The following is a 21,079-nucleotide window of genomic DNA, read 5'->3' on the forward strand; positions in this document are numbered from 1 at the left end:
TGACACGGAAGGTCACGCTAGCTTGCATTCGGGCCACTCACTGGTCCTCGGCCCCCACCCTCCCACAGGGCTGCCTCCTCTTCCGCTTACCCTCTCTCGCTCCTTCACTTTTTTTTTTTTTTTTTGGATAGGCAGAGTGGACAGTGAGAGAGAGAGACAGAGAGAAAGGTCTTCCTTTTGCCCTTGGTTCACCCTCCAATGGACACCACGGCCGTTATCGCGCTGATCCGAAGCCAGGAGCCAGGTGCTTCTCCTGGTCTCCCATGCGGGTGCAGGGCCCAAGCACTTGGGCCATCCTCCATTGCACTCCTGGGCCACAGCAGAGAGCTGGCCTGGAAGAAGGGCAACCGGGACAGAATCCGGCGCCCCGACCAGGACTAGAACCCGGGGTGCCGGCGCCGCAGGCGGAGGATTAGCCTAGTGAGCCGCGGCACTGGCTTGCTCCTTCACTTCTTTGCTTTTTCCTTCCCTCCCCACCCAGCTGTTCCTCTCCTGCCCACGTTTTGTCTTGGGCTGCCCCCGGTGCTCTGTGAGGTGGAGGTGTGTGTGGACCTGGCAGGAGGCTCGCATGGGGATGGGTGAGGGCGGAAGGTGTGGCCAGGAAGACAGGCAGTTTGGCCCCAGACGAGGAGATGGGGAGCAGGCTGCATACAGCTCTCCAGCTCACCTGGGAGAGGGGGCACCAGTTCTGTAAGGTGCTCTGGGGAATAGGGGCTCTCTGTTCCACAGTGCAAGAAATGTAGGCTCTCTTCCCCTGGGGAGGTTCCCACTGCCCCTCAGCTCAACAACCTAACACTGCCTGAGCTCCCTGCTGGTGCTGTGCCGTCAGTTCATTGGGAAAGCCTCTCCTATCCTCCCACCTCACACTTGCTCCCCCACGATTTGTAATTGCACATTTCTTGTGTGACTTTAAAAAGATTCCCGAGAACGGGCTTTGTTCACCACTAAATCTCTGGCACCCTGAAAAGGGCCTGGCCCACAGCAGGTGCACAGGCTGCAGTTCCGGACGGGGCAGAGGGTAGAGCAGGTCTGCGTGGCAGCCTCGATGGCCAAGGTTGCTGACACGTCTGCTCAGGAAGCACCTGCTGGAGTTGCCGCTTAGGGACTGACTGACGGGGCCAGAATCTCTGGGGCTGACACTGGTGTTCTGCTCTGCAGCCCACGGAGTCCCCTCTGCACCTAGCAGTGACCCACAACCACATGGCCATAGTGACCAGCCTACTGCAAGCGCAGCACGACACCAATGTCCTCAATCAGGTAAGCCGGCATATCAGAGCCCCGGGAGTATTGTGGCTTTCTGGTCAGGGTTGAGGGGCCCTGGAGACCCCTGGGGTGTGTGTGCGTTCTTTCTAACCTTTGCCTTCTGTCAAAGCCTGCCACCCCACCCCCGCCAGCCACACGCACACACACACACACACACACATGTACGCGCAGGCTTGGCCATGACCAGGGCAAGGCGTCCTCATTGGTCAGCTCGCTGGTCCCCTAGACAGGCAGCTCAGCAGGGGCTTGCCAGAGACACTGAGGTCAACAGCCACCCCCTGCCCCCTGCCGCAGGGGCCTCTGCACAGAGGGCAAATGTGGCTTCCTTCGCCCAAAGCAAACTTGACCTCTTGGAGTCAAAGTCACCTGGGATTCAATCAACTGCAGCAGAATCAAAGCCCCCTGAAAGCAAAGTCTCCCTCTGGGTGGGAATGGAAATGTGGGGGGCAGGCGGGAAGGGAGGCCTGCCCCAGCCCAGCCGCCCTCAGCCCTCAGCCCTTCCACTCTGAAGCCAGGCCCACACCCAGCCCTGCCGTCTCCTCCAGCCCCACCTTGGTCTTTCAGTGCCCCCAAAGCTTGGGTGGAAGACGCCTTTTGTTATTGAAGATACTCGGGTACTCCTATCCTGCCTAGGGGAAAGTGTTTGCTAAGTATACAGGCCCTGTGGTCAGTTCACTGACCACACGAACTCTCGAAGGAGCATGCGTGACGCCTGCCTTCTGTTACGGGACTGGACTTAGCTGTGTCAGCCGTTTTCTCAGACCAGGAGTATACATATAAAATAAGGGAAAACACAAGTACGCAAAGCAACTTGAATGTGTTTGCTGCTTCCACCAAAGCGAGAGAGAGCTCTTGGCTACGTTTCCAGCTTCAGGGTCAGGACCGCGCCGCAGAGTAGTGTTTATCGGCTCTGAGGTGTGATGCCCGTCCCTCTGTCCATGCTGGTGTAGACGCTGGGTCGGTGTGTCAGCGGGTGTGGTAGTGTTAGCAGAGATGGCTGCAACACAGGTTCTTGTCTTCACACAAGAAAGAATTCAGACGTGAGACAGATTACTTGTAAGCACAGTAGCAAGGTTTCGTGGGGTGAGGCATCTGTCGACACATTGGCAGGGCCGGCTTTGTGACCTAGTGGGTAAAGCCGCCATCTGCGACTCTGGCATCCCAGGTGGTGCTGGTTCAAGTCCCGAGTGCTCCACTTCTGATCCAGCTCTCTGCTAATGGCCTGTGAAAGCAGTGAAAGACGGCTGGGCCCCTGCATCCATGAGGGAGACCCGGTCGCAGGGTTTAGTGGAGAGAACACCTGACAGGCCAGGTGGGCGGCTCAGGAGGGCTGCAGCTGCGCATGCAGTCTACATTCAGACTGGGCCTTTAAAGGCATGGGGCAAGGGAGGGGGCTCAGTTCTTCTCGCCGTTTCTCCCTCCCCTCCTCCTGATTCTCCTGGCCAAAGCTTCGCTGAGTATGAATTCAGGAAAATGTCTCCCTAGGTTTTACTGCTCACTGCAGTAGGGGGAAGGCTGTGAAGATTTTTTTTTTTTAAGATTTCTTATTTATTTGAAAGGCAGAGTTACAGAAGCAGAGGGAAAGAGAGTATGTTTCTATCCGCTGATTCACTCTCCAAATGACCACTATGGCCAGAGGTGGGCTGATCTAAAACCAGGAGCCTGGAGCTTCCCCTGGGTCTCCCATGCTGGTGCAGGCGCCCAAGCACTAGGGCCATCCTCTGCTGATTTCCCAGGCGCATGAACAAAGAGCTGGATCGGAAGTAGAACAGCCAGGACTCAAACGGCGCCCGTGTGGGATGCTGGCACGGCAGGTGGTGGTTTTACCCACTATACCACAGTGCTGGCCCCGGCTATGAAGGTTCTACTGCCTGGTGTTATCAAGCTGGGTAACCCATGTGGTGTTGAGCAGAGGGGATTCTTTCGGGGGAGCGTTCCCTGGGGGAAGGCTGGGCCCACCTGTCGCGTTGCTGGGGTAGGGCAGGACTCTGGTGTAAAATGCTGGGCTGCTTCCACGGCTGCCCGAGGCTGCTCTGCTGTGCTCAGGCCCCCACACACGTGGGCTAACCTCTGTCTTCCTAGCTAACAGCGTCTTGGTGGATTGCCCAGAGGGTGCCAGCCACGTGTGGGAGGACCTCTAGTAACAGCTCTTGGATAGTCACACGCTCACCTCGGCAAGTGGGTCCTGTGCTCAGGCAGGAAGAGCCTGGGCTCCGGGCTTTGTGACCCGGGAGGTTGCTTCCCTCTCTGGCTCCTTCCTGCCTGCATTCAGCTTTCCTTTCCACGAGGTTCAGCTGGGTGATGTTTGTGTATGTTTCACGTGTTTCTTTTGAAACACCCTCTCGATAAGAAGGAATCCTGTACATCTTCATTTATTACAATACAGACGCTTAGACAACAGAGAAAAACACCAAGAGGCAGAAAAATAACTTAGAAATTACCACTGATGGCTTCACTCAGGGGTTTCCTTCGCTTCTGTTTGTTTATTTATTTTGTGAGAGGCTGGGGGAAAGAGGGAGAGTTTGATTCTTTGGTCCACTGGTTCACTCCCCAAACGCTTGCAATGGCTAGAGCTAGGCCAGGCTGCAGCTGGAACCAGGAAGTCAATCTGGCTCTCCCACATGGGTGGCGGGGACCCAGGTACTCGAGCCGTCCCCACTGGCTCCCAGGGTCTGCATTAGCAGGGAGTCAAGAGCTGAAACTGGGACCTGAACCCAGTACTCAGGTGCAGGGCCTGGGTGTCCAAACCGATGGCAGAAGGTCTACTCCTTGTGTGTTTATGTTTTAGTTAAGCTCAGCTAGATAAAGTGTTATTGTTTCCTAAGGTTTTTAATGGTATAGGCACTTTGCATTTTAAAATAACTTCTGGGGGGGCATTTGGTGTGGCAATTAGGATGCTGCTTGGGATGCCTGTGCCCCACACTGGAATGCTTGGGTTTTGGTCCTGGAGCCACTCCTGACTCCAGCTTCTTGCCAGTGCACACCCTGGCACCCACATGGGAGACTGGCTGAATTCCAGGCTCCCATTTTTTTTTTTAATTTGACAGATAGAGTTAGACATTGAGAGAGAGAAACAGAGAAAAAGGTCTTCCTTCTGTTGGTTCACTCCCCAAACGGCAGCCACGGCTGCCACTGCTCCAATCCAAAGCCAGGAGCCAGGTGCTTCTTCCTGGTCTCCCATGCGGGTGCAGGAGCCCAGCACTTGGGCCATCCTCCACTGCCCTCCCTGGCCACAGCAGAGAGCTGGACTGGAAGAGGAGCAACCGGGACTAGAACCTGGTGCCCACATGGGATGCCAGTGCCGCAGGCAGAGGATTAACCGAGTGAGCCATGGCGCCTGCCCCCCCGTTTTTTTCCTAAGATTTATTTATTTATTTGAAGGCAGAGTTACAGAGAGGCAGAGGCAGAGAGAGAGGTCTTCCATCTGCTGGCTCACTATCCAGATGGCTGCAAGGGTTGGAGTTACACTGATCCAAAATCAGGAGCCAGGAGCTTCTTCTGGGTCTACCACGTGGGTGCAGGGGCCCAAGGACTTGGCCATCCTCTATTGCTTTCCCAGGCCATAGCAGAGAGCTGGATCAAAAGTGGAGCAGCTGGGACTCGAACTGGTGCCCATATGGGATGCTGGCACTGCAGACAACAGCTTTACCCGCCAAGCCATAGCGCTGGCCCCAGGCTCCTGGTTTTGACCCTAAACTGGGGCGTCTGGGGGCTGAGCCAACAGATCAGGGTATTCTCTGTGCCTTTGTCTTTCTGCCTTTTAAAGTCATTTTTTATTGTGGTAAAGTATGCAAAATTTACCATTGTAACAATTTTTAAGCGTACAGTTCTGAGGTGTTAATTATTCACATTTTTGTGTCACTATTGCCACTGTCTACTTCTAGAACTTTGCCCTCTTCCCAAACTAAGACCTTGAACCTGCTAAACAGCAGCCCCTCTCCCTGCTCCCAGGCCCTGGCAGCCACCATTCACGCCCGCTCTCCGTGAAGGTGCTCCTGGTGCCCACACTGGCGTCATTTCAGGGCTGCCTACCTTCCAGCATGCAGATCAGCACAGTTCACTTGCGCGTCCCTCAGTTTTTCGTTGCTATGATGCCTGTCCCTGTATCATTTAAAACCTGTGACACCACTCGCTTCCTGAGTCTGTAGGATGCTTTTCCTGGCCCTGCCCTTTCATTGTGAAGTCCTCTCCTTATTGCGCTGCATGAAGTTTTCTTAATCTCCGTGGCAGAGGCAGCAAACCCCACTACACGTGGCCGCCGACCTTGGGGACGTGGAACTGGTGGAGACCCTGCTGCAGGCAGGCTGCGACTTGAAGGCCGTGGACAAGGTGATTGCCTTTGCCGTTGCTTCCCATGGCTGTCAGCTGGGAGAGGGCTGCTCCCAGTCACGAGCCAGTCTTCATCCCGGTCCCCCAGCTCTGAGCTCAGCAGCTTCCATTCCACAGCCCACCCTGCTGGCGTGCCCCCTGAAGTCACGTTAAGAGATCTCGCTTTTCTCTGCCTACCACTCCTTTCTGAGCATGGAGGTAGCCCCGGCCCCTTGTGACCATTTGGGAAACAGGCCCAGCAAGGAGGGTGAGTGCGGCCACCCATAGCTCCAGCTTGGTTCATTAGGCCACCTGCCACGTGAGTCCTGAGCCTTCTTTGTGTGGTTTATTCTATCCCTGTTGCTGTGTAGTGCTTCCATGACCGTTTTGAGGGTTAGGGTCTGTAGCATGAGGCACGGGTTCACGGGGTGCCCGCGGGGTGCTGGCCTGCTCGGTGAGCTTCTCCAGGTTCTTTCCTTCACCCTCTCTCTTTCTGGGGTCTGGCACAAAGTGGGCTCTGACACATACTTAGTTCATGAAAGAACGACCCTTCCTGTCTGTGACTGTTACCAGAGATGCACGTTTCCAAGCTGGCTAGGAGGAAAGGAGCCCAGGTTTCAGGCGGATTGGACTTTGCCAGAAGCCTTCTCAGCCCAAGGCAGGGCAGGGTGTATGGACCCACTCCAGCCTCCGCCCCTCTGAGGTTTGCTCACAGCTTGAAAATGTTCCCAAAATGGGCTAATTATGGTGATTCAAAAGGTTTTGCAGGCCAGAATTGAGACAGCATACAATTAGAGGCTTGGTCGATGCCTAGAAAACCCAGTTCTTCCTAATTGCATTACTGTCTCTTTTGGGGTTGGGGCTGATTACTTCCACCACTAATTTTCCATGTTCCCTGCGTCTTGGTGCCTGGATGGCAACCCCAATGTTGGAGTGGGAATTGTGCTGTGGCAGCCATCTAGGACGAGGATTGTGGGATATGTTTATAGATCTCTAAGGACAGACAAACAGGTTTCTAAGATTGAAACAACTTCTGGGTTATTTAAAAAAATTTAATTTGAGAGAGACAGAAAGAGGGGTGAGGGGAGATCCATCATTTGCTGGTTCATTCCCCAAATGCCTGCAACAGACAGGGTTAGGCCAGGCCAAATCTACATGGGTGTCAGGGACCCAAGTACTTGAGTCTTCGGTGCTGCACCCCAGGGTGACATCAGCAGGAAGGTGGGTAGGAGGTAGAGCTGGGGCTCGAACCCAGGCCCTCTGACATGGGATGAGGGTGTGCCAAGGGAATTATTATTTTTTTAATGCCCAGACCAACGTTTTATTGAGCTTATGCAGCTAACAGACTTGTGAACAGTGCCAGTTGACAAAGTTTTGCTGAATATTACAGCTATGTCTACTGAACACACCTCTCTCTGAGATTTAAAAACAAAAAAGGAAGTTAACAAATACTGAGAGAGAGAAGGAAGACACACATCTCCAGTCTCCCAGGAAGGCAAAATGAAATGCCACGTGCCTTGGTCCCCGGCGTTCTCCATTGCTAGAGTGCTGCTGCTACCACCACGGGCTCCCCTCCCTGCCAGCGGCTAGGGAGGGGCGGGGAGCAAGGTCATCCTGGGCATGACCCTAACCCTGACCCTAACCCTAACCCTGGTGTTGACACCCTCCTGGGGCTCTGATGACAGACTGCTGAGCAGAGCCCATTTCCTGGGAATAGCAGAGGGAGCCTGAGATGGCAGCCCATACACCTCAGCAGGGGACCTCGCCCCTTTGTCCAGTGCGGTTCAGCATTGAGGTTGTCTGTTCCCGGTTGGCAATAAAACCTGAGCTGTTTTGCCAAGAGAACTCTTTTTTTTTTTTTTTTTTTTTTTTTTTTGACAGGCAGAGTGGACAGTGAGAGAGAAAAACAGAGAGAAAGGTCTTCCTTTGCCGTTGGTTCACCCTCCAATGGCCGCCGTGGCCGGCGTGCTGTGGCCGGCGCACCGCGCTGATCCGAAGCCAGGAGCCAGGTGCTTCTCCTGGTCTCCCATGGGGTGCAGGGCCCAAGCACTTGGGCCATCCTCTACTGCACTCCCGGGCCACAGCAGAGAGCTGGCCTGGAAGAGGGGCAACCGGGACAGAATCCGGCGCCCCGACCGGGACTAGAACCCGGTGTGCTGGCGCCGCAAGGCGGAGGATTAGCCTAGTGAGCCGTGGCACCAGCCAAGAGAACTCTTAAGCACAGTGCCAGATGCCCACTTCCTGGGGTTGTTTTTGACCCTGAGTTTCATTTTTTATCCAGGGTCCCTAAGCTAGTTCTTCATGGGACGTTTGAAAAGTAAGTGGAAGCATCGTCCTTAGATCCTGAAGTTGTCCCCCGCATAACAGCTAGGACGTGGCTCTTGCAGAGTGGGTGCTGGAGCTTGAGAATGGTACACTTTTGGTAACGGGCACAGGCCACTGTAGGGCTCCAGGCAGCTCGTGCCTAGCTGTGGCCAAGACAGCCCGTATTGCTCACTCCACGTGGTAACCGTTCACGCCCCTTGCCACTGGGCAGAGGCAGGATGGTCTAACAGAAGCCGTACGAGACAGGAGCAGGGAGGTGAATGCCACGCTGCAGTTAGCTGTGCTGCCATCACCAGTGTCGGCGTCTTTTTCTTCTTTTTCTTTAAAAAAAAAAAAAAAAAAGATTTATAGACTGGCGCTGTGGCTCACTAGGCTAATCCTCCACCTGCGGCGCCGGCACACCGGGTTCTAGTCCCGGTTGGGGCGCTGGTTCTGTCCTGGTTGCTCCTCTTCCAGTCCAGCTCTCTGCTGTGGCCCGGGAAGGCAGTGGAGGATGGCCCAAGTCCTTGGGCCCTGCACCCGCATGGGAGACCAGGAGAAGCACCTGGCTCCTGGCTTCGGATTAGCACGGTGCGCCAGTAATAGTGGCCATTTTGGGGGTGAACCAATGGAAGGAAGACTTTTCTCTATGTCTCTCTCTCTCTCTCTCAAACAAAAAGAAAAAACATAATAAACAAAAAAAGATTATTTATTTGAAAGGCAGTTACAGAGAGGCAGAGGCAGAGAGAGAGAGAGTCTTCCATCTGCTGGCTGACTCCCCAGATGGCCGCAATGGCCGGAGCTATGCTGATCTGAAGCCAGGAGCTAGGAGCTTCTTGTGGGTCTCCCACATGGGTGCAGGGGCCCAAGAACTTGGACCATCTTCTACTGCTCTCCCAGGCCATAGCAGAGAGGTGGATTGGAAGTGGAATAGCCAGGACTTGAACCGGCACCCATATGGGATGCCAGCACTGCAGGTGGCGGCTTCACCTGCTATGCCACGGCGCCGGCCCCACCAATGTCTTAATAAGACCCAGCTCATTCTTCCTTATGACTCACCCTCTTCAAAGCAAGGCCTCCACTCCCTGGTCTAAAGTGGCTACTCATGCTTCAGCCGTCATGTCAGCATTCCACCCGGGAGGAGAGAGGGAAGAGAACAAATCCCTGCTCTCTCACAGATACTTCTCAGGAGGTGCAGGTGCCTCCGCCATCACCATGCTGTGGACCAGAAGTTAGGTGCCCAGTCGACCAGCAAGGAGCAGGGAAACGTTCAGGGGTTTCATTTGCTTTGTCACTCAGCCCCTCGCCTCTGCCTGTGAGCCAGGTCCTGAGCCCCAGAAAAACTGGCCCCAGCTCGCCCAGCGAGAAGATGGTGGGGTTGAGCTCTGCTGCCCGGTGAGAACTCCCGATCCCAGGCTTGCCTTTGTCTTTCAGCAGGGAAGGACTGCCCTGGCCGTGGCCGCCAGGAGCGGCCACAGCCTGGTTGTGGACATGCTCATTAAGGCGGAGAGATTCTGTGCCTGGAGACAGGTGAGCTGAGCCCCGTGCCGTCCCTCTTCTCCAGCAGCACAGGGGTCTGCTGACTCTGTTGTCTGCCCTGAGGGCAGAGCCTGGTCAGCAGTGCTGGGACTTTGCCCTGTCCTGTGCCATCTCCACTGGTGGGGAGGCGGGGTGTGGGAAGCAGCCGCCGCTTCTTTCTCCTGTTCTCCTGCCCACCTTGGTGTCAGCCCTGGCGTTGATGCCCGCGGCGCCTTCCTTCCAGGGTCTCGGCTGTGGTCTGCTCCCCGGGGGCTCTGCTGAGAGGTATAAAGCCCCCTTCTTTTCCTGGCTCTGGGGTTTCCAGGCCTTTCTGGCCCCCTGCACCCCGGTGTGTGACAGTGGACTGTGGCTAGAAAACCTGTTCACGCTGACAACACAGAAACCCAACCTTCTTTTCATTTCCTCTGACAGCAGAAGGTCCTGCTGCTACTGCAAAAAGGCTGCCCTCCCCGCATGACCAGGTCGGCGCCCAGACACCAGCTTAGTTGCCTGACTGTGGTTTCTGTCCCAGGCAGCACAGCTACCCCAGTCAAATGTGTTAGGGCCACTCCCAGTCCTTGCTATGTTTGTCCCTGCCAGGAGTGAATCTGGGTGCACCTGCTGAGATCTGGGCGTTTCCCACAGATCCTTAAAGCAAAGCTCATTTATCTCAGTTTGCTGCCCCTGAGTAATTCTGGGCATTCGTTCCCCCCCTCCCACTTTCTGTATGTGGAAGGCCTTGACCCTCCCCTGGGCTTGTGGCATCTCCTGGGGAGGCAGCTGGTGCGGATGTCCTCAGCCACGTTGGGTTCTTGTCACAGGTCCTGCAAACCAGGTCCCGTATGCTTCTTGTCTCTTTCCTGTCCCAGCAGTAACTCCCAGCTTGCTACTCAGAATTATCTTTCCTCAAGATTCGCTTCTGTTTAAATGAAAGACAAAAATAGAAGTTATCGTGCATAAAAAAATGAGCTGGTCACCGACTTGCCGCTTCTGTACGTGGGCACCTGCAGGACGGGTGTTTCCAAGACCCACAGCACCCGCCTCCACGTGGGGATTCCCCCCGTGCTTTCGGTTTGCTTCTGCAGGACTCTGGCAGACCCTGCAGAGGGGCGACAGGAACCTTTGCAAAGCCAAGAGGCGACGGCAGTCTGGGCATGAATGGGTCCTTCAGAAGCTCATGGGGAAATGAAGTCAGCAGATAAGCGTATTTGGTGCAAAACCTTTTTGAAACCCATGCACGGTTTTTTCTTTTCTTTCTTTTTCTTTTTATAACATTTATTTTATTTATTTGAAATACAGTTACAGAGAGAGGTAGAGACTGAAAGCGAGAGGTCTTCCATCCACTAATTCACTCCCCAAATGGCTGCAAAGGTTGGAGCAGGGCTGAGCCTATCTGAAGCCAGGAGCTTCTTCCGGGTCTCCCACATGGGTGCAGGGGCTCAAGGACTTGGGCCATTGTCTACTGCTTTGCCAGGCCATTAGCAGGGAGCTGGATCAGAAGTGGGGCAGCTAGGACTCGAGCTAGTGCCCATATGGGATGCCGGCACTGTAGGCAGGGGCTTTAACCCACTGCACCGCAGCACTGGCCCCACGATTTTTTCATCATGCACATTTTCCATAAACGTTTTGGACTGCTTCTGGCTGCATTGGCTGGAACAGTGTCTGCTCCTGTCCTCCCTGCTCCCTCCCCCAGGCGGGGCCCCCCACTCAGCAGAAAGAGGGAGGGTCTGAGGGGCGGGCTGTGGGGTTGTGTTGGTTGTAGTAAGGATGAACCCCATCCAGGTCCCACCGCCACTTCATGCGAGGAAGTCGAATGCTCAGAAGAAAGGGGGTGTGGTGGGAAGTGAGGCCACCAAAGGCGCATCTGCCATCGTGACAGACCCTCTGTCCTCTCCTGGGGACATGCTCATAGGCTCACGACCCGTGAGCCTGCAGGCGTCACCACGGTGGGTGACAGAGCAGTGGGGACTGGGGACACTGAAAACGGTCTCGGCTGCCACCTCGCCGGCCGCACCTGGAACATGCGTGCACCTCTCCTGAAATACGCAGCGAATGCAGCGTCTGCGAGCCCTGACAGCCGTCTCCTCCTCCTCCTCAGGAGCACGGCGAGGGCCCCCGCGCTCCCCTGACGTTCAAGCAGGACCACAGCCTGGAGACTAGGCCTGTGCGCGCACTGCTCTGGGACCTGGCCTACCGGCAGCTCAGCGCCAACGAGTGGCAGAGGCTGGCCCGGTCCTGGGGCTTCACGGAGGAGCAGATCAGAGCCATCGAGCAGCAGTGGGCAGGTGAGTGTGGCGTGGACCACGCGGGCAGGGACAGATAGGGCCTGTCACAGGCTCCTCAGCTCTAGGAACGGGACAGTTGGCTCAGGTCCACACAGGTGACTGGGGAAACCTGTGGGGAAGGGAAGTGAGACGGTGACTTCTACCGGGTCCTGTGTAGAAGGTGAATTCAGGCCCCAGACTGAATGGGCATGAGGGTGGTGAGGGTTTAGGGCAGGTGTCCCAGAGATTGTCCTGGGGTCAGTGGGTCTGTCCGGTGGTCAAGAGGCTCACTGCTTCAGGAGGTGTGGTGTTGCCAGCTGTCGTTGGGTGTGGCCCTGGGGTGTCGTGGCCGGCCTCTGAGAGACTCATGGGGTGCTGCCTCAGGGCCTCTCAGGAGAGGTGTCCACGCTGCGGCGTCACCTCTGCAGGACGAATGAGGTCAGGGCAGTTCTGCTCTATCAGGGTTGAAACAAAACCAGGAAATACCAAGTTTGCTGGGCACTGGCCAGCTAGCGTTCAAAGGCAGGACAGCCGCATGGTGTGGGGCAGAGCATGGCTGTCAAGTGGGAGCAGTGGCTACTGAGATCCCACGTGGCCTTGCGGCACAGCAGACAGCGTCATGTTGCGGGAGCACGTGTGGGAGCACCAGCACGTGGGGCCTCGCTGGCTCCCTGTCCTCACCTGCTCCGTGAGAGCCCGAGTTCCTGCGTGAGCCCTTCCTTAACAGCTGAGCGCCTCTCCCAAGCCCCACAGCCTCGGAACCATCACCTTGCAGATTAAGCGTCGCCATGAGTTTGGTGACAACCACATTCAGAGGACAGCAGCGTGGTGACAGCGATGTCCACAGTCCAACTGCACTGTGACTCGGGAAGGCTCCTGCACTGGAGAGCTTGTGGGCTTTTGAGCAGGCGAGTGACAGGTTGATGACGGCTTTGGAGGAGAAATAGGGGCAGGCTTTGGGTGGTGCCCGCATCCCAGGCGGGAGTCCTGCCTCCTCTTCTGATTCTAGCATCCTGCTCATGTGCACCCTGGGAGGCGGCGGGGGACGGCTCAAGTGTTTCGGTCCCTGCCACCCACGTGGGGGACTTGAATTGAGTTCCTGGTTCTGGCTTCAGCGGGCCTGGCCCTGGCTGTTGAGGGTATCTGGGGGATGAACTAGCAGATGGAGGATCTGTTTGCCTCTCAAAGAAAGCAAGGGATTGCAGTCACAACAGGACATTCGCTCGTGGTGTCTTACCTTGGGCCTCTTGTGCTTTGCACAGGGAAGGAGAGTTTCCGTGAACACGGCCACAGGGCCCTGCTCATCTGGCTGCACGGGGCCCTGCTCACACAGCCCCACCCGGCCAAGCACCTGCATGAGACGCTGGTGCACGCAGGCTTCCCAGAACTGGCCGGTAAGTTCTCCACAGGCAGGAGCTGTGCCTGGAAGCGGTGGGGCGGGTGACAGAAATGCCACCCAGAGAGCAGAGGTCCCACTGTGGGCTCACGCGGAGGGGGGGCTTGTATGGAAGGAGCCTCTGGAGAGGGACCACCGCACTCAAGTTGTAGCCGGCGGCTCTTGGTGTCGCCCCCTACTGGCTTCCTGGAGAAGCACGGGGAGAAGCAGCAGCGCTCCCTGCTCTGGCTGGCTGGTCTGAACGTCCCCTGCAGGCCAGCAGGAGGGTACTGTAAAAGCCGCTGTGACCCCTGCTGGCCCCTTGGAAAACTTGGCAGTTAATCCGACGGCAAACTCTCACACGCCAGTGTGCCAATACCATTGCCAGGCTGAATGGAGGGTACCCGCTGCAGCTTTCATGCAAGCGTTTATCTGCAGCTGCAGAGGTGAGTGAGTGACTCGGGCCCTGACTGATGGCGTGTCAGGCAGCGGCCGGGACAAGGAGATTCCCATGAAGTTGTCGTCAGCTCCGGGGGCCTTCCCCCTGCTTCATGGGCATTCTCCCAGGACAGACTCCGTCCCCCACCCCGAGGGCTGCAGGATCTGTGCGCCGAGGCGAGCCGCGGCCCTCCTGTGCTGCCAGCGCTCGCCAGGAGACAAGCAGGGCAGGAACTAAGAACGTCCACTTCAGGGGGCTGTTGTGAGGTTAAAGGAGGAACAGGCCTGGGACACCGTGTGGCTTAGGAAAGGCCAGTGGTTAGTGAACATCGCTGTTAACAGACAACCCTATAGTGACAATCAATGTTACTTTTTCCAGAAAAGACTCGTCAATTCAAAAATGACTCTGACTCAAGCTCCAGGAAATGTGCCGTTTCATAAGTGCCTGAAGACTTGTGTACGTGTTTTCTTTCCAATTCAGCATCTTTAAGGCTCTGTCCTCTCACAGCATGCGACGGTGGTGACAGGACGCGCTCACAGGCGGAGGACACCACCAACTCCCCAACCACTCGGGTGCTGTCAGATACGCTTCGTGGTTTTCCTGAAGGGCAGTCTGTCTGTGGTTCTTCCGTCTGTCATGTGATGGGACACGTAACCTGGGAGGGTCGGAGGGTCGGAGGGTCGGAGGGTCACGTTTTGGTGAGATTCCGATGGAGCAGCACTGGTGTGTATGGAAACCCGGGGGTTTTCCAAGATACGGATTTGAAGGGGGCTTTGCCACCCACTCATTGAGAGCTTCTGGCCTGTGATCGTCAGACTGGGACCTTCAGCTTCCTTCCTGGAACCAGGCACGACTCGGCGAGGGTTCCCCTCAGGCCCACAGCCTGGAAGTCACGCCTCCGGCTCTGTCTGCAGCAACACGCTGGGTTTGGAACATGATGCTGTTGGCTTTACATCACATGTATGTGGAATACGCTGCTTAAAATTACCAGGCGCCTACACACCAGCCTGTTTTGGTCACTTGGTGGATACTTACAGCATGAACACGCGTTGCTTTTGAAACCTGAAGTTGAGATGGACGTGGAATCGAGACAGCGTCTCCATCGGATCACACACATCCGTCTCATCACTGAAGCTTGCCGGTCTCATTTCCATCTCCACAGCCACCAGGCAGTAATAAAATCCTGAGCAGGCTGAGCCTGGTCACTGCATCCAGTCTCTTGTTTTACAAGTCCCGTGCTGACCGGCAGCGACCTGCCGAATCCTATGCATGCTTCAAACGGCTAAAAACTCATGACTCCAGGTCTTTTTTAAAGATGTATTTATTTATTTAATTGAAAGAGAAGGGAGAGAGAGAGAATCTTCCATCTGCTGGTTCACTCCCCAAATGGCCGCAACAGCCAGGGTTGGACCAGGCTAAAGCCAGGAGCTTTAGGTCTCCCCGATGGGTGCAGGGGCCCAAGCACTTGGGCCATCCTCTACTGCTTTCCCAGGCACATTAGCAGGGACCTGGATCGGAAGTGGAGCAGCCAGGATTTGAACCTGCGCCTATATAGGATGCCAGCACTGGTGGCGGCAGCTTAACCTGCTGAAGCACAGCACCAGCCCCCAGCTCCAAGTTTTGTAGGAAGGCAGAATGGTCTTACCCCATCTGCTGGTCAACAAGGCCAGCTTCCACTGGTCTTGCTGCACCCCCTCCCTGCCAAAACAAGTGGGCATACACACTGCTACTGCGTCAGGTGCTTTACTTACCACTAATTACTGGAGCTTTAGACAGTACACACACTTCTGATCTGAAGCTTCCCACATAGACCTTCAATGGGCATGTACAGCCAGCTTAACCACGTGGCTTTGGTTTGGATGCTGCCAACGCTTTCTAGCCATAGTCTAGGGTCCTCACGGAGGAGGAGGGCAGCCTTTTCAGGAGTGCAGACCCAGGGAGGTGGGGGTGGAGCAAAGGAGTGAGCCAGGGGAAGGCCACGGGCACCAGGCTTTGAGTGCCTGATTCTCCTCTGGTGGGACCGTCCCTTATCAGAGTGAGGAGGCCCTGCCTGCTGCCAGCAAGGTGTAACTGTGGGCTGAGTAGACCCAGTGGAGCCTCTGGGCTCTGTGATGCAGATCGGAGTGAGGAGGGGGCACGGGGGCGTGCAGAAGCCACAAGCTGGTGGCGCCACGGCAGCTGTGTCAGAGCCCCGAACGAGCGCGCCTGCGCATCTGCTCTTCAGACACTGCCTGGCACTTCTGTGCTTCAGAAAGGGGAGGCCTGGCCAGAAACAGCACTTGCCCAGGCACACTGATTATCCACATGCGGCAGCAAGAAACACGGTTTCCTGGGGTAAGATTGGGGCACAGCCTAGATGATGTCCGATGGGATGAGGCGTCAGGTGCCCCCGCTCCGAACCCAGCCCTCGGCATAGCCCACAAACACCCGAGAAAGGGGAGCCTGGGCACAGATGAGGCTGCCGAGTTCACCGGAATCGGGAGTGGGGCCAAGGGGCCGGCCGGCCTGCATCCGCCCCCTCAGGAGCCTGCTCTGCCCTGACAACTTCTGGGCTCTTCGTGTTGGCCACCACTTACTTTTGCCGAGTTGCCTGGACGAGGCTGGTGCTCATGGAGCCACACAGCTCAATGCTGCCATCTGCAGGAGAGGCAGAGGGGGCATCAGAAACAGACAGGAAGCTTCCAGGCTCCTGCACTACAACTCCCTGCGGGGGTCGCCAGCCCTGCCTGGTTCCAAGTGCTGAGCCCAGGAGAGTGGTGAACACGCCAGCGCCACTAAAGCTTTGTGACAAAAGATGTCAGTGTGACTCCCGCTCTTCATCTTTTAAACCTAAAACTGCCTGGTATCTCCCAGTTCTAGTTTAGTAGTTGTGTACGCTGCAGCGGGGTAACGCTGGGAAACAATGTAAACAGACAGGCTCTATAAGCTCTGATGACAGAATCTATGACAAGTTGAACGTAATAAAAAATAGCTTGTTTTAATTTTTAAAAGTTTTACTTAATTTCTTAAATAAAAAATAACATTAAAATAATTTCTACATATTGTTACAAAGGATGATGTCGCTTGAAAAAGTCTCTTGTAATTCTGGAAGCTGACCATGATGCATCTGTGATGTTCTAAGAATTCGGAAAATTAACAACCCAAGACTGCCAACCCTCAGTGAGGGCAGAGGAGCGAGCCGCTCTCCATGGCACGCGTTGCCGTCAGTCGACCACTTTGATGGACTGCACGCTGCCGAGGGAGTGGGCGTGGGTGGATCTGGTCCCCAGAGACCTGGAAGCCGATGAGCTGCTCTCGGGAGGAAGGGCCCGAGGGTACTTTGCTGCAGTGGCTTGAGGAATGGTCTGCTGAAACGAAAGAGAAGACCGCTTCAGGAATCCGCGAGATTCGCCACCTGTGACAGAACCCAGGCTCCAGTGGACGCCAGTGAGGAGTGAAACAAGACGAGGAGGCCGTGCCCCGGGAGCCCACAGCTCGGCTGCAGAGCAGGGTCCCTGGGTCACGCACACAGCCACAGCTGCCATTCCTCCCAGAGGCCAAACCAGTGCAGGAACTCCGTGCACAGAGGGGTCAGACCAACACTGGCCCCGTTCTATCCAGCCGCCTCCTCTCTACCCTGAGGTCCAGTCTGGTTCCTGCTGCGTGCAGCTCAGCTCGAGGGGCGGGACACATAGTGGTGGTCTCCCCAGAAGCAGGATGCACAAGGGCATGCTCTGCACCCGTGCACGATCCACACACGTGCTAAGGTACACATGTGCGCTATGCACACAGCGTGCGACCCCACTCGTGCTGTGGCCTGTTCCACCTGAGGCAGCTTCGCAGGAGCAGGAAGGGAGATTTCCACCAGGGTATGCGACTCAGAAAAGTCACCTTTAAAATACTTTCGGAAAAATTACATATCTTTTGTCAAAACATTCACACTAAGTAGCTCAAAAACTAAGAAGCAGTTTTTCTTAAAAAAAGAAACCTTAAAAACAGTAGGTTTTCCTTTCTGATCTGCCTTAACAAAATCTCTTGCATACATACGTGTCTGTACATAAGTACCTGTAGATTACACACGGGGACACTCGCGCTGGTATGAAACTCTGACAACACTCCGCTGACCTCCCCAGAGCACAGGCTCTTAGCAGGAAGGACAAGAGGGACAGCAGGGAGACTCAGTGTGGCCATCCAGAGAACACAGCACAGAGCACACGCTGCCCAGCCGGCGGGCAGTGGGCAGGAGGCGTGTGTGTGCCAAGCGAGCCTGGTGGATCAGTGAGGTAACACAGTACAGAGGACTGCAGCTGTGTCCATCACAGCATCCCAACAGGGGAGAACAGGAAGCAGCTGGCATGTGAGGTACACAGCAACACACACACAGAGACAGCCGGCGGCTCCCTACAGCACACACCGAGTATGTAGGGTGCAGGCCGCGAGATAAACTTCGTAACGGGTTGATTTTCTTCTGTAAAGCATGAATTCCTGTCATCTCTACAGAAGTAAGTGTTGTAAAGGTTAAAAGTGAACGTGATGCTCTTTGTGCCTTATGTATCTACAGTTCTGATTTCTATTTTTTCAGCACATAAAATGTGAATAGGTAGGAAGAGTGTCCATTGTGAGACAAAAACATAGTCTGTTCGTTTATTTGAGAGGCAGAGACAGTGCATTCAAGCGAGCTCCATATCTACCAGTTCACTCTCCGAATGCGTACAATGCCTGGGGCCGAGCAGCACTGAAGCCAGGAGCAGGGAGCTGCATGGGGTCTCCCACATGGGGGGCAGAGACCCAGTGACTCGAGCCAGGGTGCATCAGCAGGAAGCCGGAATCGGGGCCCGGGACAGGTGGGACTTGAACCCAGGCACTGTGGATCTAACTGCTACGCAAATGCCCGCCTTGGGCTCTGTTCTTGTAACTCTTTTCGAAGTACCTGTTACAGAGAATCCTGACCCGCAGGCTGCTGTGCGAACAGATCCTCCCCGTATCCTTTCCTATGGACTGCGTGCGGTCTGCTCGAGGCTCTGGGCTGACAAGCGTCTTTACACATCTTAATTTTCGCATTCCCTCCTTTACCCTGAATCCTGAAAACAACCCTGGGGGCCAAGTACTCTTACAGATCCCTGTCACAGAACATTCTCTGACGCGTGGATGCCGTGGAGGCAATGAGTATCCACACTGAGGCATTCGTGGCTGTAGTCTGCTTATTTCTGCAAATCGCCCGTACCTTCCTTTGTATCACACGGATTTTTATAGCCTGGGTTTTTTTCAAACCTGAAATATGTTGACAATTGCAGTGAAGGAAGAGAAAAAAGATGTTTAAAAAAAAAGAACAAAAGTTAAAAACTGTAAATGCAGGGAATCTTTTTGGTAATCTGATAGCCACCGTGTGAACACGTGGATACAGTTTTCTTTTTTGAACCAATAAAAAATGCTGTGGTGTAGTGGGTGGAGCCGCCGCTGTCTGTGACGCCTGCGTCTCCTGTGGGCACTGGTTTGTGTCCTGGCTGCTCTACTTCTGATAAGGATCTCTGCTAACGTGCCTGGGAAAGCAGTGGAGATGGCCAAGTACTCCCCCACCCCTCTTTGTTCCTTCCCTTTCTCTTTGTAACTCTGACTTTCAAAAATAAAAATAAATCCTAAAAAAAAAAAGTAAAAAAATCCCTGGCATGTCTTACCCTCTGGTCACCGGCACACTAGATTCCTTTCGTAACTGATATTTTATACTGTCTGGAAGAAACGTCTTTGAAACTGATTTCCTACCCGAGGAAACGGATTACAGCAGATCTGATCACCGTACGCCAGTGCAGAAAGACTCTAACCGTAACAGCAGAGCACACGCCACTCTGACTCCAGATGTCACCAGACCGTCCATCTGAACTGTGAGGGAGAAGAATGGCTGCCCCCCGCGGCTTACCACTGTGACTGGGTGGTGCTTCTCCACGACCACGGAGCTCACGGGCGGAGAAACACCCATGATAGCCAAGCTGCTGTTGACTCTGTTCTTGGAGGCGAAGTCGCACTTCCCCGTGATCCGGGCCGTGATCGTCCTCCCTGCCTTCTGCTGTGCGGAAGTTACGACTCTCGGCACGTACTAAAAAACAGAAACAACCCTGCTGGTGCGGATTCACGCAAAAGGCCGATGGCTTTAGTTCCAGACTCATGAAGAAAATACACAGGACTTAAAATCACTCCGTATTCAACCATCTTTAACATGAAAACCATCTTTAACATGAAAACCAGAAACCTACAAGGACACAAGAAGCAAAACATGACGCCACACAGCCCTTCAGCTCTGGTTTGCCAGCCATTTCAAGGGAGGTTAGGAAGTGTTCTATAACAGCTCGGACTCCCGGGAGGCTGCAAGGCCTGGGGGCGAGGCCTGTGCATCCCACCCATTACCCATTCCCGGCACTGACTGCCTCTTCGTCATGACCGTCTGGCTGACACCAGACCAGGAGCAGACAGACGTGACGCGTGCAGGATCAGTGTGGCAGTCCCATGTGTGCACCCTGGGAGCCAGCACAGACCTTGCATGTCCACAAAGATTGGCCTCCTTCCTGCACCTCTGGCGGCCACCAGTCTGTCTTATCTACCCTGTGGCCCGCGGCATAATTAGCATCATCGTTACGTGTATGCTTTGCCTTTTCCTTCTCACTTGATTAATAAACTTCTTATCATAAAGGAGCACAGAAACCTGCTATAATATATATAATTTTTAAGATTAATTTATTTATTTGAAAGGAAGAGCAACAGAGACATAGAGATCCTCCATGGTTCACTCCCCAAATGTCAAGGCTGGGCCAGGCTGAAACCACGAGCCAGGAACTGCATCCTGGCTCTGGGGAGAGAGGGGAGAGGGGGAGGGAGAGGGAGAGGGAGAGGGAGGGAGGGGGAGAGGGAGGGAGGGAGGGAGGGAGGGGGAGAGGGAAAGAGAGGGAGGGAGGGTGAGGGGGAGAGAGGGAGAGAGGGAGAGAAAGAGAGAGAGAAAGAGAGAGAGAGGGAGAGAGGGAGGGAGGGAGGGAGGGGAAGAGGGGGAGAGAAAGAGAGAGGGAGAGAGGGAGGGAGGGAGAGATGGAGGGAGGGAGAGGGGGAGAGGGAGGGAGGGAGGGGGGACAGAGGGAGAGAAAGAGAGAGGGAGAGAGGGACGGAGGGGGGAGAGAGGGAGGAAGAGGGGGAGAGAGGGAGAGAGAGAGGGAGAGAGGGAGGGAGGGAGGGAGAGGGGGAGGGAGAGGGGGAGGGAGAGGGGGAGAGAGGGAGGGAGAGAAGTGAAAGAAATGAGAGAGTTATCTTCTATCTGCTGGTTCATTCCCCAGATGGCTGCAATGGCCAGGGCTAGGCCAGGCCAAAGCCAGTAGGCAGGAGCTTCTTCTGGGTCTCCCAAGAACTTGGACCATCCTCCACTTCTTCCCAGGTGCATTAGCAGGGAGCTGGACTGGAAGTGGAACAACTGGGACTTGGGCCAGCACCCACATGGTTAACCTCCTACTCCACAGCACTGGCCCCCAGTCTTATTTCTGAGCTAAAACTCCCCTGCGTATTCAAACTCTGCTTAGCCACGTCTACTTCTATTCAAGCTCTTTAAATTAAGTAGCATGTAACATTGTTTTCTAGAGTTGGTAGCTCTATTTT

At 55.0% G+C, this 21,079-nt stretch overlaps 2 protein-coding genes across 19 annotated transcripts in view; one reads left to right on the forward strand and one right to left on the reverse strand.

Moving 5' to 3' along the window:
- Nucleotides 1-20,154, forward strand: part of ANKDD1B (ankyrin repeat and death domain containing 1B) — a 58,004-nt gene extending 37,850 nt beyond the window's left edge. For 4 of the 8 annotated variants that reach the window (XM_008251117.5, XM_002723023.6, XM_089312876.1 and 1 more), the window contains 6 exons: nt 1,159-1,257; nt 5,494-5,592; nt 9,310-9,405; nt 11,492-11,678; nt 12,920-13,051; nt 13,850-20,154. In XM_008251117.5, coding sequence (XP_008249339.4) covers nt 1,159-1,257; nt 5,494-5,592; nt 9,310-9,405; nt 11,492-11,678; nt 12,920-13,051; nt 13,850-13,911 — 675 coding nt within the window. In that variant the 3' untranslated portion in view covers nt 13,912-20,154. The remainder of the gene's footprint in view (nt 1-1,158; nt 1,258-5,493; nt 5,593-9,309; nt 9,406-11,491; nt 11,679-12,919; nt 13,052-13,849) is intronic. The other 4 variants (XM_089312875.1, XM_070056293.2, XM_089312874.1 and 1 more) reach the window with 3 other exon arrangements.
- Nucleotides 16,447-21,079, reverse strand: part of POC5 (POC5 centriolar protein) — a 28,132-nt gene continuing 23,499 nt past the window's right edge. For 7 of the 11 annotated variants that reach the window (XM_089312871.1, XM_089312867.1, XM_051838668.3 and 4 more), the window contains 2 exons: nt 19,365-19,541; nt 16,447-16,818 (listed from right to left, as the gene is read on the reverse strand). In XM_089312871.1, the coding sequence (XP_089168997.1) occupies nt 16,675-16,818; nt 19,365-19,541 (321 nt within the window). In that variant the 3' untranslated portion in view covers nt 16,447-16,674. Of the gene's footprint in view, nt 16,819-18,591; nt 18,722-19,364; nt 19,542-21,079 lie in introns of those variants that run through there. The other 4 variants (XM_089312868.1, XM_070056291.2, XM_070056292.2 and 1 more) reach the window with 2 other exon arrangements.

Source organism: Oryctolagus cuniculus, chromosome 14, assembly GCF_051225735.1.
Source record: "Oryctolagus cuniculus isolate XC-2025 breed Fujian yellow rabbit chromosome 14, ASM5122573v1, whole genome shotgun sequence".
Lineage (NCBI taxonomy): Eukaryota > Metazoa > Chordata > Mammalia > Lagomorpha > Leporidae > Oryctolagus > Oryctolagus cuniculus.